Below are 20,305 nucleotides of genomic sequence, written 5' to 3'. Positions count from 1 at the left end.
ATTACAAGCACTTCCATGTATCACGCTGGCATACCTGCTGCATCATCCTTGTTCCTATACACTCGTATTCGCTTGCCCAAGCGTGGTCCTTAGTCTTAGCAAGTTAAAAACCCTAATGGTGCCCAGCAGAGTGGCTCATTTGGTTAGAGTGTCCGTCCCTTACACCAAAGTTTCCACTTCAATTCCCGGTGGGGGCATATATGGGAGGCAACCAATGGATGTTTCTCTTTCTCTCTTTCTCTCTCTCTCTCTCTCTCTCTCTCCCCCCCCCCACCTCCCCTTCCTCTCTTTCTAAAATCAATCTTAAAAACAAAAACAGCCCTGACCTGTTTGGCTCAGTGGATAGAGCATCGGCCTGCGAACTGAAGGGTCCCAGGTTCGATTCCAGTCAAGGGCATGTACCTTGGTTGCAGGCACATCCCCAGTAGGGAGTGTGCAGGAGGCAGCTGATCGATGTTTCTCTCTCATCGATGTTTCCAACTCTCTATCCCTCTCCTTTCCTCTCTGTAAAAAAATCAATAAAATATATTTTTTTTAAAAAAAACCATATCCTCGGGTGAGGATTATAAAACAACCACCTGTACTCGCTTCCTGGAATTCAGAAGACCCCTGTCAAGTCTTGAGGACAAAAGAGTGAGATTGAGAGCCCTCCGTCTGAATGGAGGGCCTACGGTCAAGCCGCCAAAACATCAGACAAGTCAGAGCAGTCTACTGTGCCACTTACTAGAAATCCTTACATGTGACTATATCTTCAGATTGTTATGATTTCTACACAGTATTATAAATTGTAAATATTATAATTAGAATGAATCATTATTAGGTCTCAAGAAGTGAATCAGTTAAATGAGCACCACATTAAGTCTGAGATTTTAGAATTCAGGACATTGTAGAAACTGGGTCCATGTTACACATTGAGAAATCCTCTACCATGAGGTCATCCGACAAAATGTTCTTACTTACAGACATTGGCAGTGAGTGGGCAGAAAAAAGAATGACCACCTCGCTCCTCTTCTCGGGTGGAAAACAGTCCAGCTCTTTCCGAATGTGGTCTGCGAAGCACTGCAGGGATGCGGAGAGAGGAGGGTCAGGAGCAAGTGCAAGAAAGTGGTGGAAGTGAAAGACGGTGTTTTTAAAATGAGAGCCACACCAGAAATGCCGGAGCAACCCTCAAAACTCGGAACTCTCTTCTTAAAAAATTGCAAACAGTACGGTCTCGCTTGCTTTGGTTCATCATCAAAATGGCTCCTAACGGTTTCAGGGGCCTGGGGAATTTGATGGGAAACTTCTAACGCTCGCTAATGGCTCACTGAAAATGAACGCTCTGGATCTGCTGTCCCCCGGGAGGAGCGGGGCACACTTCCAGATGGAAAGGAAACACAGATGGGAAGGAGAAGTTGTTTTAAGACCTCTCATTTGCTCGGTTAGCAGGAAAACAGCTTACAGGGTCTTTCTAAATCTCCTTAGTTTGGCTTTCAGGCATATTGCATTAAAATGCATTAGACAGAAATAGTAGAGGAATAAGAAAATATCATCTATTTTTATGACCTTTTCCTTCTGAGCCCAATATCCTCACTGAGTCAATCTTCATAACAACCTTCACAACAACAGATGAGAGGTTGTAAAAGTCCCATTAAATTCACAGAGGGCGGAAAGATGCGCCGGCTTCGGGGCCCGTTCAGTCACATCTGCGGAACTTGGGCTAGAACACAGGCCCACCTCCTCCCCCAAACCTCTGTCGACCAGACCAGTTAATTCCCTTCGTCTAGTTGGCACTTTCCGACTCACATCAATAGGTGCTGAAATACCAGATCTGAGGAGGCTTTCTTTCATCTTACACTTTAATCATTCTTTGTCATTTCACTTATAAAGCAAATGCTACAAAGGACATTAACGGGCCAATTGACAAAAATTCTAATATAAACATGGATTAGATAAATTAATCAATGTTAAACTGACTGAAGTTGAGTATTGTATCATGGTTATGGGAGAAAATCTTCCTGCTATTAAGGTATAAAGAGTGATTTTATATATGACTGTATATGTTTAAAAGTTATTCTCAAAAGGTTCAGGAAAAAAATGATGTATAGATATATGCATACACAGAGATAAATGTTAATATTAATAATATGTGAATCTAGGTAAAGAGTAGACTTTTCTGCATGTTTGAAATTATTTCCAAATAAAAAGGGTTTTTTTATTGTTGTTTTAAATTTTTATTGTTGACAGTATTACATATGCCCCCTTTTTTCTCCCATTGACCCCTTCTAGCCCACCAAATAAAAAGGTTTTTAAAACATTATAAAAGACAATTTACCAGAACCATGTATATTTATACTTGTTGGTATGTGGATATATACCAATTTAGGATGAGCAAATTATTCCTCAATAAATACTGAGATATTATTAATCTTTACAGAACCCTCAAAAATTGGTAAATAAATGCCCCAGGGCACAAAATGGCACCTAGAGAGTTAGTTCCCTTTTCAAACTTTATTATTGACTTATAGGTTGTGACAGGAGTGGATGCAAACAAAAACAGGATTTTCTGGTAGTCTTTGCAGTGTTTGGAAACTAAAGATGCTCACAAAAGATTATTTCTGGACAAAAGCCTAGATGAGGAGGCCCGCTGCAAAGTTCACGTGGGAGTCCAGAACATCCACTTATTCCAATCATTCCAACAGCTGGGTAACAGCAGTAAAATGACCGTTTTATGTAATTGCTGCCTATAATAAGTGGGAATGTTGATTTAAATTTTTTAGTTTTAGTTTTTAACTATATTTTTATAGTTTTAGTTTAGGGTCTAGGTTTGGGTTTGTGTGTTTTTTCTATTTCTGCTAGATAGCCAATCTCCTTCTCGTGTAATCTACATAATATTAAAAATAAAATCTATGTATCAATGTTTTGTTCCCAAAGAAGTTTAATATTTTTCCTTTTCTCTTCTTGCAAACCTGCAAGTACAAACACAATTTGTTACGGCTTACAACAGACCCTAAGCCATCGTCAAAACTGAGGAGCCGTGGGTAAGCCCAAGTGCTACTTAAATCATCTAGAATCCATCTGTGGTATTTTCTCCATGCACTCCCTCAGCAGAATGAAAGAGGCAGGCGGCTCTCAGAGCCTTCAATCACAGCATCCAGGGGGCAGATAAATGCCTCTGAGATTCCCTTTCATTTTGTGAACGGAGACTTCCTCAGTTAAGAGACCTTTCCATCTTTCTGCTTCCCCCCTTTTCAAATGGCTGAATTTTAATGCAAATCTAATTACTCACTGGATCAGGGCAGGCAGATGCTGCGCAGACCCCGCAGTTCTCTACCACATGTCAGTGCTGACCTGAAACACCCCTCGTTTCCAGTCCAGGCCTCCAAGAGCAAGAGTCACAGCTCACTGGGGCTCTGGTGGTACTGACTGGACCAGCAGACGAGTGGGGACACCGAAGCAAAACCACACCCATCCTTAGGAAGGTGTCTTCTTTTCACTTTTGACTTAAAACCGAATTTCAACCTACGGGTTAACCCTTGACTTCTACAAGCCTAAGGAAGGTAGTCTGCTCACGGAGAGCTGGCCTGCTTTTAATGATGTCTAGCACCATCTAGCGGTTACAGATTTTAAATGATTCCAGGCTTTTAAAAAAGATGTCACTAGTAAGTTGGTATTTTGCCAGTCAGAGAATGTCCAAGGAATGAAACATAAACTGGGTGAAATCTGAATCACTTAATATTTCTCGTACCTCAACTAACTCAAAGGCAGAAACTTCCACTGGCAGAACAAAACTATATCTGCATGATATAGGGCATTTATAGCAACGCTCTTGTATTCAGAGGGCAAAAGAGGATATTAAAATGAATGAATGAATGAATAAAAGCTAGTTAAAGCTATTCTACCACTTGCAACAGCATGGATGGACTTAGAGCAGTGGTTCTCAACCTTCTGGCCCTTTAAATACAGTTCCTCATGTTGTGACCCAACCATAAAATTATTTTCGTTGCTACTTCATAACTGTAATGTTGCTACTGTTATGAATCGTAATGTAAATATATGATATGCAGGATGGTCTTAGGTGACCCCTGTGAAAGGGTCATTTGACCGCCAAAGGGGTCGCGACCCACAGGTTGAGAACCACTGACTTAGAGAGTACTATGTTAAGTGAAATAAGTCAGACAGAGAAAAAGAAATACTGTATGATTTCACTTATATATGGAATCTAAAGAACAAAATAAACAAATGAACAAAACAGATACAGACTCATAGATACAGAGAGCAGACTGATGGTTGCCAGAGAAGAGGAGGGTTGGGGGTGTGGCTGAAAAAGGTGAAGGGATTAAGAAGTATAAATTGTTAGTCACAAAATAATCTGAGGGGGTATAAAGTGCAGTATAGCGCAGCAGTCGCCAACTGGTGGTCCGTGAAGTCCAAAAGGTTGGCGACGGCTGGTATAGGGAATATAGTCAATGCTAGTATAATAATTACGTACAGTACCAGGTGGGTACTGGAAATATTGGGGGACCACTTTGTAAAGTATATGGTTATCTAATCTTTATGCTGCACATGTGAAACTAAAATAATATTGAATGTACTGTAACTGAAAAATAAAATTAAAACCAAAAAGCCATTGGCTTTAGAATTATACTTTTCACTGTTCTCCTAATGTCACCTATTAACATAAATATTATAAATATAAATTGCATGGAAGAATTTTGAAATTTCTTCTAATATATAAAACTTTCTTGATTGAAATGTTAAATTTCTTTTCATGTCTGAGAACATGTAGATATAATACCTTTAAGTTTTAAAATTTTTGATATTTTAAAGGATTTAGAAGACAGAGTGTTTATTTGTCCGCCACTCAGTCTATGAATGTACATTAGCAGAAACACCTTGCGTAATCTTTAACGTTCTTCTGGTCATTGGGAAACCCAAAACTCTAAATGTAATTCTGCTATGATTTGTGACTAACAGTATTAACCTGAAGAAACAAGAGAGTCTAAACTTTAATCTTTAAATGTATTTTCTCTTGTCACAATAATCCTTTTTTTAATCCCCAGCATGCAATTTAAGCCAGAGCACCGTGAGGCTCAGAGGGACACCTGGAAGTGAACTGTGATGGGCTGCGGTAGGTTCCGGCTTACCTGAATGAGGAGGGGATGCGTGGGCCACCTGTCAATTGTGCTCCACTTCATCATGGGCTTCTTCCCCACTCCATTATAGTATCTGTAAATGGCGTTTAGGCTGCTCCCTGAAATAGGCAGGGGCCACTTAGTAGATGCCTACTGACTACAGTGAAAATAAGAACACAGGACTAGTAAAGGCCGTAAGTATAAGTTCAACATAGGCAACTGCTTCTATACTGAGTCAGTCTAATTACAATCATATCAAAAATGCTCTAAAGTGCATACAGACTTCACTGCCCTGCAAATGAAGATCACTGAAAAGCAATCCATTTCAACGGCCTTTCAAAGATTATTGAGGTTATCTCTAGTGAGAAACACGATGGCAGTGGATGTATGAAATACTAGTGGTCGTTATTTGCAGTGACCAAGTCTTACAATTAACAGCATGTTGAAATTATTTTCCCACTATGAAGGTAATCAACCCCATTGCAGCAAATGTAGGGGGTGGAGGAGAAGGAAAGAAGCCAGCCATTATTCCCATTTTACAGCCATTATTCCCATTTACTAGCATAGTTCTTTCCAGTTATATTTCCTTTTAGCTATCTTGTTTTACAAAGTTGTAATTTAATATGTATGCAACTTTGTATCCTGAGTATTTTGGGCATTTTTAGTTAATACTATGAGAAGAGTATTTCCCACATTATAAAAAAAGCTTTATAACCATCTTTTTTAATGGCTTGTTGATAAAAACAGCAGCTTATTGAGGTTTCCATGAGCACTCTCTTTTTATCTGCTTTTACAACATTATCATCATCCCCTAGAATAAGTTAAATGAGTATGAAAACCTTACAGGTAATCTAAGAAAAACATGTATTTCTAAGGAAGAGATGGAAATCATGAAAATTTAAAGCCTAACAGGAGGTAAATGGTACCAACCCAATACAATTTTATCCTGGCCTAGGGGAGCTAGAACTGGGGCCAAGCCTTAATCCTATGAAACTGATCCTAACACAAGGACTTTTCCTCAATTTTAATGTAGAGCAGAAGTTCCAAAACATTTCATGCTTCCCAACACCAATCCACTGGTTTCTAACTATGAGACTACTCATCAGTTAGGTTTCCAACTTATAATGCTAGTCAGGACAGAGCCATATTTAAATCAAAGGAATATTCTTAGGCTAAGACTCAACTTTAAAAAGACAAATGAGTTCACTTTGGTGAGTAGAATACAATGAACCAGGAGAATCCAAACTGAGTCTATTCCAGGTTCTGGAAGCCACATAAGTTGCCCTAGGTCACTCAGAACCATCCATGAACTACTAGAAGTAGTAATTAAGAGGAAAGTATAACTAAAAAAAATCACTTGTGATTGATATACAGAATATACCGGCTCTGCCACAACGTGTGTCTACAAGATGCAATAGAAAAACGACACTCTAGTGGCTTCAAAGAAATGAATGTGCTTCCCGAAGGCTTTCACATCTCTGCAGTGAAGAGGTGCGTGCCCTTCCACATGAGGTATACTGGAGAAAAACTGCACAGACATGGATGTTTTAAGCACACGAATAGAGCCAGCTGTGTAATGAAACCCACAGTCAATCCTTCGTCATATAAGTAACGATCTTCTTAAGTTGTCTAATTTTGACAGCATTTACATGTTGAGATATATTTTTAAAACAAGGCCAAAAAAAAAAGTATAGCTTAGGTATTTATAAAATCTGATTTCGTCTCCAATAGCATATCACCGGACATTTTGAAGTTGGAGAGGTACATTTCCAAAGGAAATCGCAGTGCCAACTGCTGATGCCTGAGAGCTCAGGCGTTTTCATAGGCGCCCTACACACAGCAGGTCTTCCAGGGGCCTTCCGTCTCTCCTTAGAGTTACACAGTAATATACACTGATATCCAAAGCGGTTTGGGAGTAAAAGTGTGCTGACCCCAATCCTTGAAACAGAATACAAACAAATGTATGTGTAGGTGACAGAAGAAGCTTCACCCACAACTGATGAGACAGGGATTGGCAAATGCAGATTACTTTCCTGCTCCTGTTAAATATAGGAAATAACATGAATCTAGAATTCTAGGTTTGCGGAGGAAACCTCAAATTGGGCTGTGATTTAACCAAGTAACCAACCCATAACTGAAGCATAACAACAACAACAATAAAATAACACTATTCCCAATATTCTATGGGCTTTTAAAATGTAAACAGTGATCACCTTTGCTACATTAATAAGAATAGTAGGGTATCCATAACAATCAGTTTATTATACAAATATAGAAAGTGCTTAATCCTGATCCATTACACCAGTGATTTTCAACCTTTTTCATTTCAAGGCACATATAAACTAATTACTAAAATTCTGCAGCACACCAAAAATATATATATATTGCCAATCTGACAAGAAAAAGGTATAATTTTGATTCATTCCTACCATACTGCTACTGCTGCTACTGTTATGTTGGCTGTTGTCTTTTTTGTTGTTGTTGTTGTTTGTTTGTTTTTGTTTTACAATCTAAGGGAAAAGAGGTCAGTGCCCTTGACTAAATAGATGCTGCGTGTTTTAAAAATCCTTGGGGCACCCTGGTTGAAATCGCTGCATTAAAGCATTGAACACTAGCAGCCACCGCCTTCCGCCACCATTTGTAATTCTGAGCAGTCTGGCCAATAACTCAAGGGACAGACGAACCATGAGATTTCAAATGGACTGACCTGAACTCTCGAGTTTAAAGCAGACAGGCCGGATTTGCCATTCAAATCACAAAGGATTTATCCTTTCCTGCCGCACTCAGTTTCCTGGCTATTTCTGCCAGGGCCCTGTCCACCCTCCCACTGTCAGAAGCCCTTACCTGTGGTAGAGCAGCTGTACTGTGGGTACTGCGTGAAAGCAATAGCCCTTTCAAGCCCATCTCTCTCCATCTCTTCAATTGCTTCTTCTGTTAAAGGGTGGACGTACCGGAATCCAATATAGTATTTGTGAGGGGCTATTAGGAAGCATGTGTGGAAAGGAGAAAGTATTAATCTTTATATAGATTCCTCCGAGTCGCCAAACGTAATGCAATGTCCAGAACAAAGAACAGCTGCGCTAATTTCCTATGGTGCTGATAAAAGGGGGGAAGTTTAGACTATTCCTTGGATCTTATCCAGTCCTCAGGTAGCACATGGACTTTTAATCACTATTGTCTGGGACCAACCCCTCTCCTTATATACACACATCCTTTCTTAGCACAATGGTTTTTAAAACTCAAGCTTTGCCCACTGGAGTGGCTCAGTTGGTTGAGTATCGAAAGGTGCCAGTTCGACTCCCAGTCAGGGGAAGGCAATCAATCAATGTTTCTCTCTCACATCAATGTTTCTCTGTTTTTCTTTCTCTCTCCCCTCTCTCTCTCCTCCTCCTCCCTCCCTCTCTCCATCTCTAAGCATGACCTGGTGAGGATTACAAAAAACCTGTGCCTAGTTCTCTTCTCCTTACTGAGATGAGAGACTCAAGAGAAGAGAGAAAAGAACAGGAATCTCCTCTCAAGTAACAGTCGCTTTGCTTTTTCCTTCCCTCTGGTTTGAACCCCCTTTCAGAGAGGGAAACGGAGACACTCCAAGGTCAATGAACCTGCCCAAAGTCACACCCAGCAGATGCTCAAGCTGAAATTTTACCGTCTCTGCCCATCCCAGAGCCGGTGTTCCTTCCTTCTCTGCTCCAACCCACTTCCACCACCCAACGCCCTCCTCCTGTGCCCTCAGGCGCAAGGTCACCAAGTTTATAGAAACATTTTGGGATACTCGATACATGTTCACTGATAACAAATGACTGAAATGATTCTTCTGTATTCATACAGGAAAAACACCCAACAGCAATTCGTAAATTGGAGGTACCAAATGAGATTTCAAATCATTGTTCTTGGCACCTAAGCACCTAAGGGCCCACATCAGCCATATCTTTGTGTTCCTTTCTCCATAGCTTTACCAGTTCCCTCTTCTAAATCTTCTCTTGTCCTCCTAAATCTTTTTCCCTGCATTTTAAAAGCATCTACAACCACACAATTCTTAGGCATTTATAAATCATGAAATTCAGAATTTCCTAAAGTTACCCAGACTTATTTCCCTGTCTTTTCATACAATTACGCCTAACTTGTGCTCAGGGATAATATGAGAATACACCACATAAACATTAAGTAATAATAAATAAACCCAAGATAATGTTACTATCCAACCAATAGCAGGGGCTAAAACTAAGAATACGACACTAGCACTAACGCATTTGGCTCAGTGGATAGAGCATCCATCGGTGACCAAAGGGTCCCAAGTTCGATTCCGGTCAAGGGCACATACCTTAGTTGGAGGCTCCCGGCCCTGGTTTGGGTGGGAGGGGAGGCAACCAATCAATGTATTTCTCTCACATTGATATCAATATTTCTCTCTCTCTCTGTCTCTCCCTCTCCCTTCCACTCTCTCTAAAAATCAAAGGAAAGATATCCTTGGGTGAGGATTTTAAAAAAAGAATGACACTAAATTGGAACACAGGAAACATTTAGGTTACATTGAAGAAGATAAACACATTATAAATAATCCTCAATAACGTGATCCAAGGAACCATGTTACCAAGAACAGGTGTAGAATAGCAAAAAAAAAGGAGAAGCATGTCTGCGTGGGAAGGAGGGTCTGACCAGATATTCGCTGGTTGGGGACCACAGAAAGAGGAAGGAAAAGGTATAAACGAAACCAAGTTCAGCTGTCTGTCCTTCTAAGCCACCAAACTTATGTCCTCTTGCATAAAATACGGTGAACTGTGACTAAAAACACACCAGAGGACAAGACCCTATATGCAAACTCCAAATGACTGATTGGTCAAAGGTTATGTGGCTCATCCGAAAACTGCCAACCTCCACAAAATCATCAAGTGCATGTCTAAGGCGTGCCTGGCGACCTGAGGTGCGGTGGAAGTGGCCCTGGCTTTCTAACCTACTTGGAGACATACTACCATCAGATTGGCATAGTAAGATCCCGGTGCTTCTCATGTTTCCTGTCCACCGCTGAAACGTTGCAGCCTAAATGCCTAGGGTGTGGAGTTCCTCAATACTGCAGACTAAGGGACGGGGAGAGGCTGCCCTCACAGATAAAGGCAGGGTGGGGGCTGCATTTTGAAGTGAGAGAGAGTGCAATACCCTGGAAAGAACAGATAAGGCTCCTCCCCCTCCCTACTCCTGGAGCTGGCAGAGTTGTTTTGTGTGTCTCAGTATTATATAAAAACAACGGTATATCCTACAGTCAATGGCGTCTTAAGTGAGATTAAATATGGTACTTATAGTTCATTTGAGCAGTGTTTCATGCTGTACATTATTATTCCAGTAGAGGGTTTCAGAGGACAGTTGCCAGAGGTGTGTGGTCATCCTTTTATTTTTATTTATTTATTTTTAATTGATTTTAGAAAGAGGAAGGGAGGGAGGGAGGGAGAGAGAGAAACATTGATGTGAGAGAGAAACATTGACCGGTTGCCTCCTGTACATGCCCCAACCGACGATGGAACCTACAACCTGGGTATGTGCACTGACCCGAAATCGTGCCTGCCACCTTCCAGTGCATGGGGACAATGCTCCAACCAACTGCGCCAGCCAGCCGGCACGGTCCTCTTGTTAGTGCCACGTCTGACGAGGCGCACAGAGGCCTCATGAAGGTGGTACTGCCGAGAGCTGAAAGCAGCTGCTGAAAGCTGCTTTGTCTCATGGCTGCCGCAACAGCGAGTTAATTTGGTTCTACGTGTTGATTTGATAATTAGCTCTCCATACAGGAAGAAAAGGCAATCGCAGCAGCCTCAATCCATTCCCAAAGCTTTCTTTCCGGAGCAATGACATGTGCGTCTTTTACTCAAACCCATCTCTACAGATCTTTAACGGGACCTTGGCTGAGTCAGTGTATGTCGTCTCTTCCTTATACTCTAGCCCAACTTCATGCGCACCTCACACTACCTTTGGAAACTAATGTTCCAGATCTTTAGCTTTTTAGTCTGTCACATAAGGAAGTAGCAGAAAAGGGTCTACAGCCGAGGACAAGGGAAAAGACCTCGAGAACTAAGTGACGGTGCACCACACGGGAACCCCCACAAAGCGCGAGGGGCCGGGACACAGACTGCACTTGGCAGGCGGTGGTGTTCTGAGTTTCATAACTACTAGCGAGATGTTCGTTAAGAAGCACGCACCTGTGTGTGGGGACATCTTGTCCAGCAGCTTCACCATGCCTTCTCCTTGCTTGGAAGTCCACATCTTGATGGGGGATCCGCCGCCAATCCTGCGGTACTGCTCCTGGATTTTGGGGGTTCGACGTTTGGCGATGATTGGTGCCAGCCTACTAAATCATTTAACATGAGGGTACGTGAATTCTACTCCACCTTAGCAACTCAGAATCATTTTCTACTCAATAAGATAAAGATAAGCAGAATTTTAAAGAGTCTAAGAAGGCCAAGCCTTTGGGAACGGGAGCTGGAAGTCACTAACGAGGGCCAGCTCTCTCGGCCTCGATTACAGAGAAAACTGGGCACTCTCGGAGGGGCAGCTGCCTCTGCCCCGCAGCTGTTCTAGCACCCTGAACAGTCAGACCCCCAACAAGTGGGCAGAGACCCTGGATGTGCGCCAGCTACGATCTTAACACCTCCCGATCCTGCACCTACCAGGGACTGTGACGTATAAGACAGAATTAATACGCATTTTCTTACATAGTCCTCTCAATGTAAGAAAATGCATCTTAATCCTATAGATATAGTTGCATATGTGAGCAAAGGTGTATGCAAAAGAATGTTCATTATAACAGTGTAAACAATGTAAATGTCCATCCATGAGGCACTGGCTAAATGAATTAAGGCCCAACCAATTCCTTACATCATGAAAAAAATGAGCCAGGTCTATGTAAGCTGTTAGTGAACAATCTCCAAGACACATTAAATTCGAAGGGAAAAATAGTCACGTACCTAATAATATACATAATTACATTCACATCTGTGTAAAGAAAAGGGGGGATATACATGTGTACACACACATGTGCTTGGATATACATGGACTATTCCTGGATGTAAGAGCACTCACCTCCAGGGTGGCTCACTGGGAGGCTGGAGTCCAAGGTAAAAGGAAGGCCTGCCTTTTACGGTAAGCATCCTTACACCATTGGCGTTTTTATTGTACACATGTATAAGTTTTACACCCGCAGCACAAATGAATAACCAGCTGCTCAGTACAGGAACAAACCCATCTCTACAGATCTTTACCGGGGCCTCGGCTGTGTCAGACAACTGCTCTCTAGGGCTCTGGGCGGGCCAGGCTCAAGAACACTCACTGACCTGCTGTCTCTCTCCTGCAATATCACAGCCTTCTCACATCTAATAGAAAATCGTGCTGCTGCTCTAGCCACTACCAGACATGCATTAAAAACGCTTACTTTTTGAGACTGTAGAGCTGAGATGCACATAAGGTGAAACGCACGGGACAAGTTATGAATAAGCACAGGTGTTCACGGGGAGCTTACTTTTGAATAGGAAGTGTCATTAGGTCTCGGTCCAAGAAGAGCCTCAGGAGGAAGTCGTGGACGTCTCCGAGGGTTTCAGGGCCCCCCATGTTTAGCATCAGTATCCCAGTCTTCGGCTTCCTGCCGAAAAGAAAATGCAGTGGTTGATTTGTAACACTTCTTATTTCCCTCCACGGAGGAATCTTGGCTCGGCTAGCAAACCCTCATCGAATCAGTTCGATGCAGAGGTAAAACGCTGCAGACCTGTGCGCTGCCATCCCACGGTTACCTGTCCGGGAGCACACGGGGCCTCCAGGTCCGTGCGGCCCCAGCTCAGACTCTGACCTTCATCTCGGAGCTCCATCCATGGCACTGGTCTTCGCCAGGCTCAAAATGTTTCTCTGTTGAACTGTCAGCCCTGAACGAAGGTCCCAGGCTTTGGGGGCTGAGTCAAGGTGTGATCTAAAATTGTCCTGAGCTGAAGCACCTGTTCAAGTGAATGCCTTATGAACACACAGGTTCCCTGATCTCTCCAAACTTCAGGTTCCTCGTCTGTAAACAGACAGACTACCACCTGCCTCAAACGGATATTTTGAGAACTAAATGGAGAATGTACTTAGTCACTTAGCATGATTGGTGCACGCAGAAAGTTCTATTAGACACAGAGAAGCCTGGGGTTCCCCTACAACTGTATGCCGGCCCATGTCTCACTCTGATACCTTCTCTTTATCCATTATTAAATGAAATGAGTACTGATGTAAATTATTTCTTGCTACCCTCCTTCCTTCTCCAGCACCTACCTTTACTGCTTTAAGTAATTCCTGTAAAAAACTGTCTAATTTATTTAAATCAGTTCCAGCCTAAAGAATGAAGCACTGAATGAGCAAGGAGAAGCAAAAAGAAGGCAAAACTCTGTCATAAAAGTTTTAAGTCAAATCCAGCCGACGTTGCTCAGTAGTTGAGCATCAACCCATGAACCAGGTCAAGATTCAATTCCCTATCAGAGCACAGGCCCGGGTTGTGGGCTCGATCCCCAGTAGGGGGTGTGCAAGAGGCAGCCGATCAATGATTCTCTCTCATCATTGATGTTTCTCGCCTTCTCCCTCTCCCTTCCTCTCTCTGAAATCAATAAGAACATATTTTTTAAAAGTTTTAAGTCAAGCAGCATCAGAGAAATCAAATCCACAAAAGGCCTATGCAAAATGCAAACTTCTAAAATCCAGAGCAAGCCTGGAGCCTACACAGGCTGACGTGAGCCAGGCCAGAAACCTGCCAGGGGCAAGGTGGAGCCAGAACAGGGCCCAGTGCGTCCAGAAGGCTTCTGGAAGCCTCCAGAGACCACGACAGAGACTGGGAACTATGAGGTCAGGGCCTGAGGCAGGACCATGACCTGGAGGCCTGTGTGTCCCAGGAACAGGCAGCTATGTGATGACAGTAAGAGAGTCTGCAAGTGGGTAAACTAAAGGAAACATGGGCGTATATCTTCCATTCCTTTTTTCTCATTTAAAAAACTTAGATATAATTTACATTTTATAAAATTTACCATTTTAAACTGGTACAATTCGGTGGCTTTTAATATATTCACGAAGTTATGTGACTATCACAAGTACCTAATTCCTGAACATTTCATCCCCCCAAAAAACCTTGTACCCATTAGAGCCACTCCCACTAATCTACTTCCTGGGTCTATGGGTTTGCCTATTTAGGATATTTCACAGGAACAGAATCATATAATATGTGGCCTTTTGTGTCTGGCTTCTTTCACTTTGCATAAAATTTTCAAGATTCATCTATGTTGTAGCATCCACCAGTACTTCCTTCCTTTTCGTGGCTGACTAATATTCCACTGTGAAGATGCACTCTCCAGTCACTCTTGATAAAGCAGCTGAGAAATAACTAGTCCGGGGTTTACCCAAAACACCATTATTACAAGTGCACCGTCTCCATCGCCTACATCGGGACCACTGCTAGCGACCACAGTGACTACGCAGTCCTGCTGAGAGGGCTCTTGTTCGGAAGCCTGTCCTGGATGTGCTCTGCAGCTAATGATGTCATGGTGACATTTCATTTGCAACTGCTAAACAGCTGTTAGCAACCTTTGGCATGGTGGACAGCAGAGTGTGCCACATCGACATAGGTGGAAACTGTTTTTCTGATTAAGCATACCGTAGGTGAATGAGGTAGAAATCTAAATTCACCTGAATCTAAATTCAGCCTGAATTTTCAAAACCAGAACCAATTCCTGGGAAAAGGAAAACGTTGCATCAAAATGGAGTCAGGAATTTGCCTATTTAGACCCCATTATAAAGAGTCTCTAAGTTCACTTTCACCTCCTTGTCTTCTCTCAGCCTCGGCACTGCTGACATTTTGGGCTGGATAACACTTGCTTGTGGAGGGCCGTTTTGTGCTTTGTAGAGGTGAGGCAGCATCCCTGGCCTCTGCTTAGTAGATGGCAACAGCACTACTTAGTATACCTCAACCCTTGCTTGAGACCACTGTATTAGAGGGAGGGGGTTTAATCTCCTTTTATTAAACCGCACAACTACACTGAAAACGTCATTATTCTACAACTTTTCCACCCCCTCTGACCAGGAATCCTCTCAACGAATTAACCAACGTGCTTAGTTTTCATTTCTTGATACCTGAAAATTCCCGCTTCATTATATTGTGAAATTGTAATATTCCCCTAATCTTTCTACTTAGACCACCAGTGTTCTCCTGGGATTCTATCTTTCACTTTCAAAACCTGTGACCCACAATAAATTAAGTGCATTTTTCCATGGATTGCTGCCAGTTAATAGATTAGTGGTTAAGAGACCCCAGGCTAAGCGACTTACCTAAGCCACGGAGGGTGTCAATGTACAAAGGGGATTTAGAACTGTTTTTCATCTACACCTGAGCTCAGAACGAGAGTGGCTGTAAATGGGCCGTTACCCTGCCCTGCAAACCCAGGTTTTGTAAAGCATGTTGATCTTATACTTGAAAGAGATGCACATGATTTGAGAATACCTAATACACATGCACTTAATTCAAAACTGTGTTGTGCATAACGAATGGTGCATTAGTAAGCCCTGGCCCCACACCCCTTTTCCAAAATGTGAAGTACAAAGCTTTAGTCAAGGGTCTCTGTCTCTTTGCCCCTTTAGACAGAGCACATTTGAAACCAAGATCTAAATAGCCAGGTTCCCTTTGTTTGAATGTAAAAATGTATGGAGCAAAATATATTTAAAACTTCTCACTTGAGCCGAAACCGGTTTGGCTCAGTGGATGGAGTGTCGGCCTGCGGACTGGAGGGTCCCGGGTTCGATTCCGGTCAGGGGCATGTACCTGGGTTGCGGGCACATCCCCAGTGGGAGATGTGCAGGAGGCGGCTGATCAATGTTTCTCTCTCATCGATGTTTCTAACTCTCTCTCTCCCTTCCTCTCTGTAAAAAATCAATAAAATATATTTTAAAAAAATAAAAAAAATAAAACTTCTCACTTGAAAAGGTATCAACATTTTTCCATTTCCATATTCTGAGACTCTCCTAATATGAGGTTTTTCCTTTGAACTATTAATGGTACATCACAGAAACTTAGCTCATCAATTAACAAATAGAATTCTACTCTACTGTATGTAGTCAACGCACAAGATGTAACTGTCCTGAAGGTCCATGCTGCCTCTAGGACAGGGTGTGGCAAACTAAAATCCATGCGCCAAATCTGCAACCTGCACACACACACCCCACCTCCCGCTTTTTTTTTTTAATATCCATTGAGCCAAACCCGTCAGGGCGCGCCCCCACCCCTTGTTTTTTAAATAAAGTTTTATTGGAATGCAGCTCATTTATTTACATGTGATCTATGACTGCTCTCACATGATAACAAGAGAGTTGAATAGCAGCAAAAGAGACCAAATGGCCCACAAAGCCTAAAACATTTACTATCTAGTAGCCCCTTACAGGTAGGGTTGCTGACTCCTGGTCTAGTAGAGTGTTAGTCTAAGATTGTCTGCCTAGACTAGTCTAAGCACTAAGCAGCATAATGCCTTCACAATGTCTGGCATCAGAAAGACATTCATTACTTCATCATTTCCAATATCCAAAAACTAGAAATAATCTACATGCCCCATAATATGGGACCGGATATATAAATTATTATTTAATACCCTATATTATTAAAATAATGTAGGATGCTTATATTTACATGGTGACATATTGTTAAATAAAAAGAAGTTATAAAAGTATGTACAGTATTGTCCATTTTTGTAAATATATACTGAGTGAATATTAATAGACACAGATATAGAGACAACATACTGATGGTGAGATTACCGCTGTTTTTTATCTTTTTTTTTTGCCTGTCTGTAGTTCCTAAAATGAACACATTTCTTTAGCATAAATGAGATATAAAATTATTTAATTTCTATTTGTTAATATTTTTTAAATGTTAATAAATTCATATTAAGACTAGTTACATTATTGACTTTTGCCACTCAAATAATACAATAATGAAATAATTTCTTTCCAGGGTTCCACATCGAATCAGTTCTTTGGGTTACACCAAGTACCCTAAGGACTTAAAGCACTTTGTACTATGGCTGAAGTGAGAAGAAGGACCATGGGTGGCCAGGCAGAATGGTACCCTGCTCAGCACGCCAGAACGGGGAGTAGCTGTGCTTCCTCACCAGACTCAAACTTTTAGGAAACCAGAGAGTTGAAAGGAGATGATTTGGGGCCCCACACCTAATGCCCTATCCCCTACACATCTGTTACTTCGCACTCAATGTATCTCTGGTCACACAGAGAAAAACAACAAACACGCCCTGCCTGGTGTGGCTCAGCTGGTTGAACATCATCCTGTGCACCAACAGGTTGCTGGTTCAATTCCTGGTCAGGGCACATGCCTGGCTTGCATGCTCAATCCCCAGTAGGGGGCATACAGGAGGCAGCCTATTGATATTTAGCTCTCTCACATTGTCTCGCTCTCCCCCTCTTCTTAAAAAATCAATTTTAACGATCTAAAAAAATAATAATAATAACAAAAACACACAAAAAAGACTATTATATTTTCACAGCTGTATAACTTTCATGGAATATCAGATCTACCAGAAAGATCAAGGGGTTAAATAGTTCACACTACTTTCTTTCACGGTGCTTAGTGTTCAAATGCAGTATTCTATCTATGTACTCATTTAAATAATTGTCTTTATAGTCTGTACCAAAATAAAACTTCAGAACAGCTGTGGTTTCTGTTATGAAAGAGGATACCCAGCTAATAACTAATTCTTGGTAGATTAGCTATTCTTTATCCTGAACAGGACATACATTTCATAGGTATAATTATGTTAGGTTCATAAATACATTTCCAGCATACATATAATTTGTGTTATGTGACATGTTCCAGAACAAAATTCCTACATGATTTGTAGACTGCTTGTACTCAACTCTGTGTCCTTTAACAAAAGCCCTGTGGGAACATTATCTCAACAAAGCTGAAAAATAAATTAATTAATTAATTAATGATAAAAAATCTGTAAAAAAAATATTTTTTTATTTTAAAGACCTAAGAGGAGGGGGTGTGAAATCTGTTTAATAATTTGACAGCTATTGAAAGGAAGCCAAGAATATAACATCCTGCTCCTCATATACTGGGTTTTCCCAGCACCTTTTTTCCTGGGGAGCTTGTATCTACTGGTCTTTGCTTCAGTAAAGAGAAATCCTTATTGGTGCCTAAAATTAGACTCATACCTCTTCCCCGGTTGAACTTGAGGTTTTGGGCTTCTGGCACTTTGGGCTGTTTCTGTGGTGGCTACTGCTGCGGCTGCTGCATCTGATTGGCACCTCCATGGCTGTCGGGCCCTTGAGCTGCCAGGCACCACTGTGACAAAATTAAAGTGGAAGCATGAAATCTAGCTGGAAAGTAATTTCTTTTGAAGTGGTCCTCAGAGCATAATTCCTAGATTTAAAATTTAAAGAGATGTAATAGCAGAGTTGAACGCCCCCCCCCCCCCCCCGCCCCGACTTATTTCTCTGCAGGAGGGTGAAGGCACTTAAGGTGTCTCCAAGGGGACATGGTGGCGCCCCCTAGGATGGCTTATCAGGACCTTGAGGGAGCCTTTTTAGAAACCACACACCTCCCCTCCCTGCCTTGGCCGCAGATTTGATAGGACCCTTCATGAGAATTACTGCACCTTCTAAAAGTTACTGATGGCAGCATGCTGCTCCTATGAAAGCTGAGAAGCCTGCACAAGAGGCTAAGAGCCACTGACTTAAGAAGGGGAAGCTGGGCCAGTTTTCCACCAGCACTGCCCTTGGACCCTGACAAGGGGGACCTCGCTTTAGAGGCCCCATTCTGGCACTCTCCCTGCTGCACCCCACTCCATGGGGTATGTAGTCTGCATGCCAATGATTAACTGACCCCCAGAGTCCAAACCCCACATCCCCACAACCCCGGAATTCCATACCCCCAAAGTCCCACACCCACTTCCAGGGTCTGCACAGGTCCCTTTCCTAGGCCCATCCTCCAGAGAGCTGGTCATGCAACCAATGTAAGCGTGATGTCGACTTGATGGGGACCCAAGGAGTGGCTGTTTGCAGGGGCAAGAAGGGAGCTTGAACATACAAACTGGAAAGTCCACACATGTGTACGCAGGGCCAGCAGTGGGAGGAGCAGGGAGGCCTGCAGGCCAGTGGCATGTCTCCCAAAGCCTCCACATTTCTGCAGGAACTCAGAAGAGTTCGGGAGTTCACCCTTCCAGGTTGATATGAAGGTCCATTTATCAGTGTAGAAAAACAGGATATATGGCACAGTTTGTTAGCTTGCTGTCCCACATATACAGCTCTCCACGTGTACTCCTGCCCTGGGCCCCATAAGAGTTAGGGGTGGGCTTAGAGAACCCACCTGAATTGAGGAGTCCATGGGCCATACTCGACTGTAGTCCCACACTGGACACATGACCTCCCTTTCATATCCTTAAACCAACAAATTTGAAACCAGCTTGAGACCAGTCTCCTTCCTCCTCCTACTTATGAGTCATAGGTGTCCTGGTAAGGAACTTGGGCTGGGGACCAGCAGATCTGACTCTGAATCCAGTTCTGCCTCTTCTTAGTAATGTGACCAGGGCCGGATTACATTTCCGAGCCTTCCTTTCCCTGGGTGCAAAATGCTGGCGTTGCTATGGGGATCCTTGTGAGGATTATAGCAGATTAAGTTCAGTGAAGCATTCTGCAAGGGGTCTGCTACATGTGATTAATGCTGGCGTTAGTTTCATCTGTAAGCGTGTAGCACATAGGGACCACACCTGCTGATTTTTATCACCTAGAATGTCTATAAAATACAGGAGAATGGTATCTCCAGGCTCCTGAGAGTTCCAGCTACCCAGATTGTGACCATTCCGGCAGAGCCAATTACATGAGTTGTGCTGAATAATCCTTACTAACTCAAAGTGGAAGTGCAACAACTGACATAAAGCAGTTCAATGCTGCTCAATTGAAGTCTCAAATCAACCCACATCTCCTTATTTTAGACGCGCTAAATTCTGAACTGCATGATGAGATTTAACCAGGTTCTCCATCATGCCACAATGTCTGCAATTCCTCATATGAGTGAGATTATATCAGATTCCATGGAGTATGAGAACAGAACTTTGGCATCCCATAATATGACTGCTGGTAATACAATAAAACTTCCTCCTGTGAACCTTAAAAAGGGGTAGGGTGAGACAAGAGCC

General features: G+C 42.4%; 1 protein-coding gene across 2 annotated transcripts in view; it reads right to left on the bottom strand.

Moving 5' to 3' along the window:
* The window catches only part of FECH (ferrochelatase), a 33,257-nt gene that overhangs the window by 7,606 nt on the left and 5,346 nt on the right, over window positions 1-20,305 (bottom strand). Inside the window, exons 2-7 of one of the 2 annotated variants that reach the window (XM_036321824.1) lie at window positions 18,324-18,453; window positions 12,616-12,735; window positions 11,300-11,445; window positions 7,959-8,093; window positions 5,127-5,233; window positions 961-1,059 (exon numbers count right to left, since the gene is read on the bottom strand). In XM_036321824.1, the coding sequence (XP_036177717.1) occupies window positions 961-1,059; window positions 5,127-5,233; window positions 7,959-8,093; window positions 11,300-11,445; window positions 12,616-12,735; window positions 18,324-18,453 (737 nt within the window). Of the gene's footprint in view, window positions 1-960; window positions 1,060-5,126; window positions 5,234-7,958; window positions 8,094-11,299; window positions 11,449-12,615; window positions 12,736-18,323; window positions 18,454-20,305 lie in introns of both variants that reach the window. The other variant, XM_036321823.1, reaches the window with a different exon arrangement.

The sequence above is a fragment of the Myotis myotis genome, unplaced genomic scaffold (genome assembly GCF_014108235.1).
Source record: "Myotis myotis isolate mMyoMyo1 unplaced genomic scaffold, mMyoMyo1.p scaffold_m19_p_9, whole genome shotgun sequence".
Lineage (NCBI taxonomy): Eukaryota > Metazoa > Chordata > Mammalia > Chiroptera > Vespertilionidae > Myotis > Myotis myotis.
The sequence above is the reverse complement of the archived record's forward strand: the minus strand, read 5'-3'. Positions and strand labels throughout refer to the sequence as shown.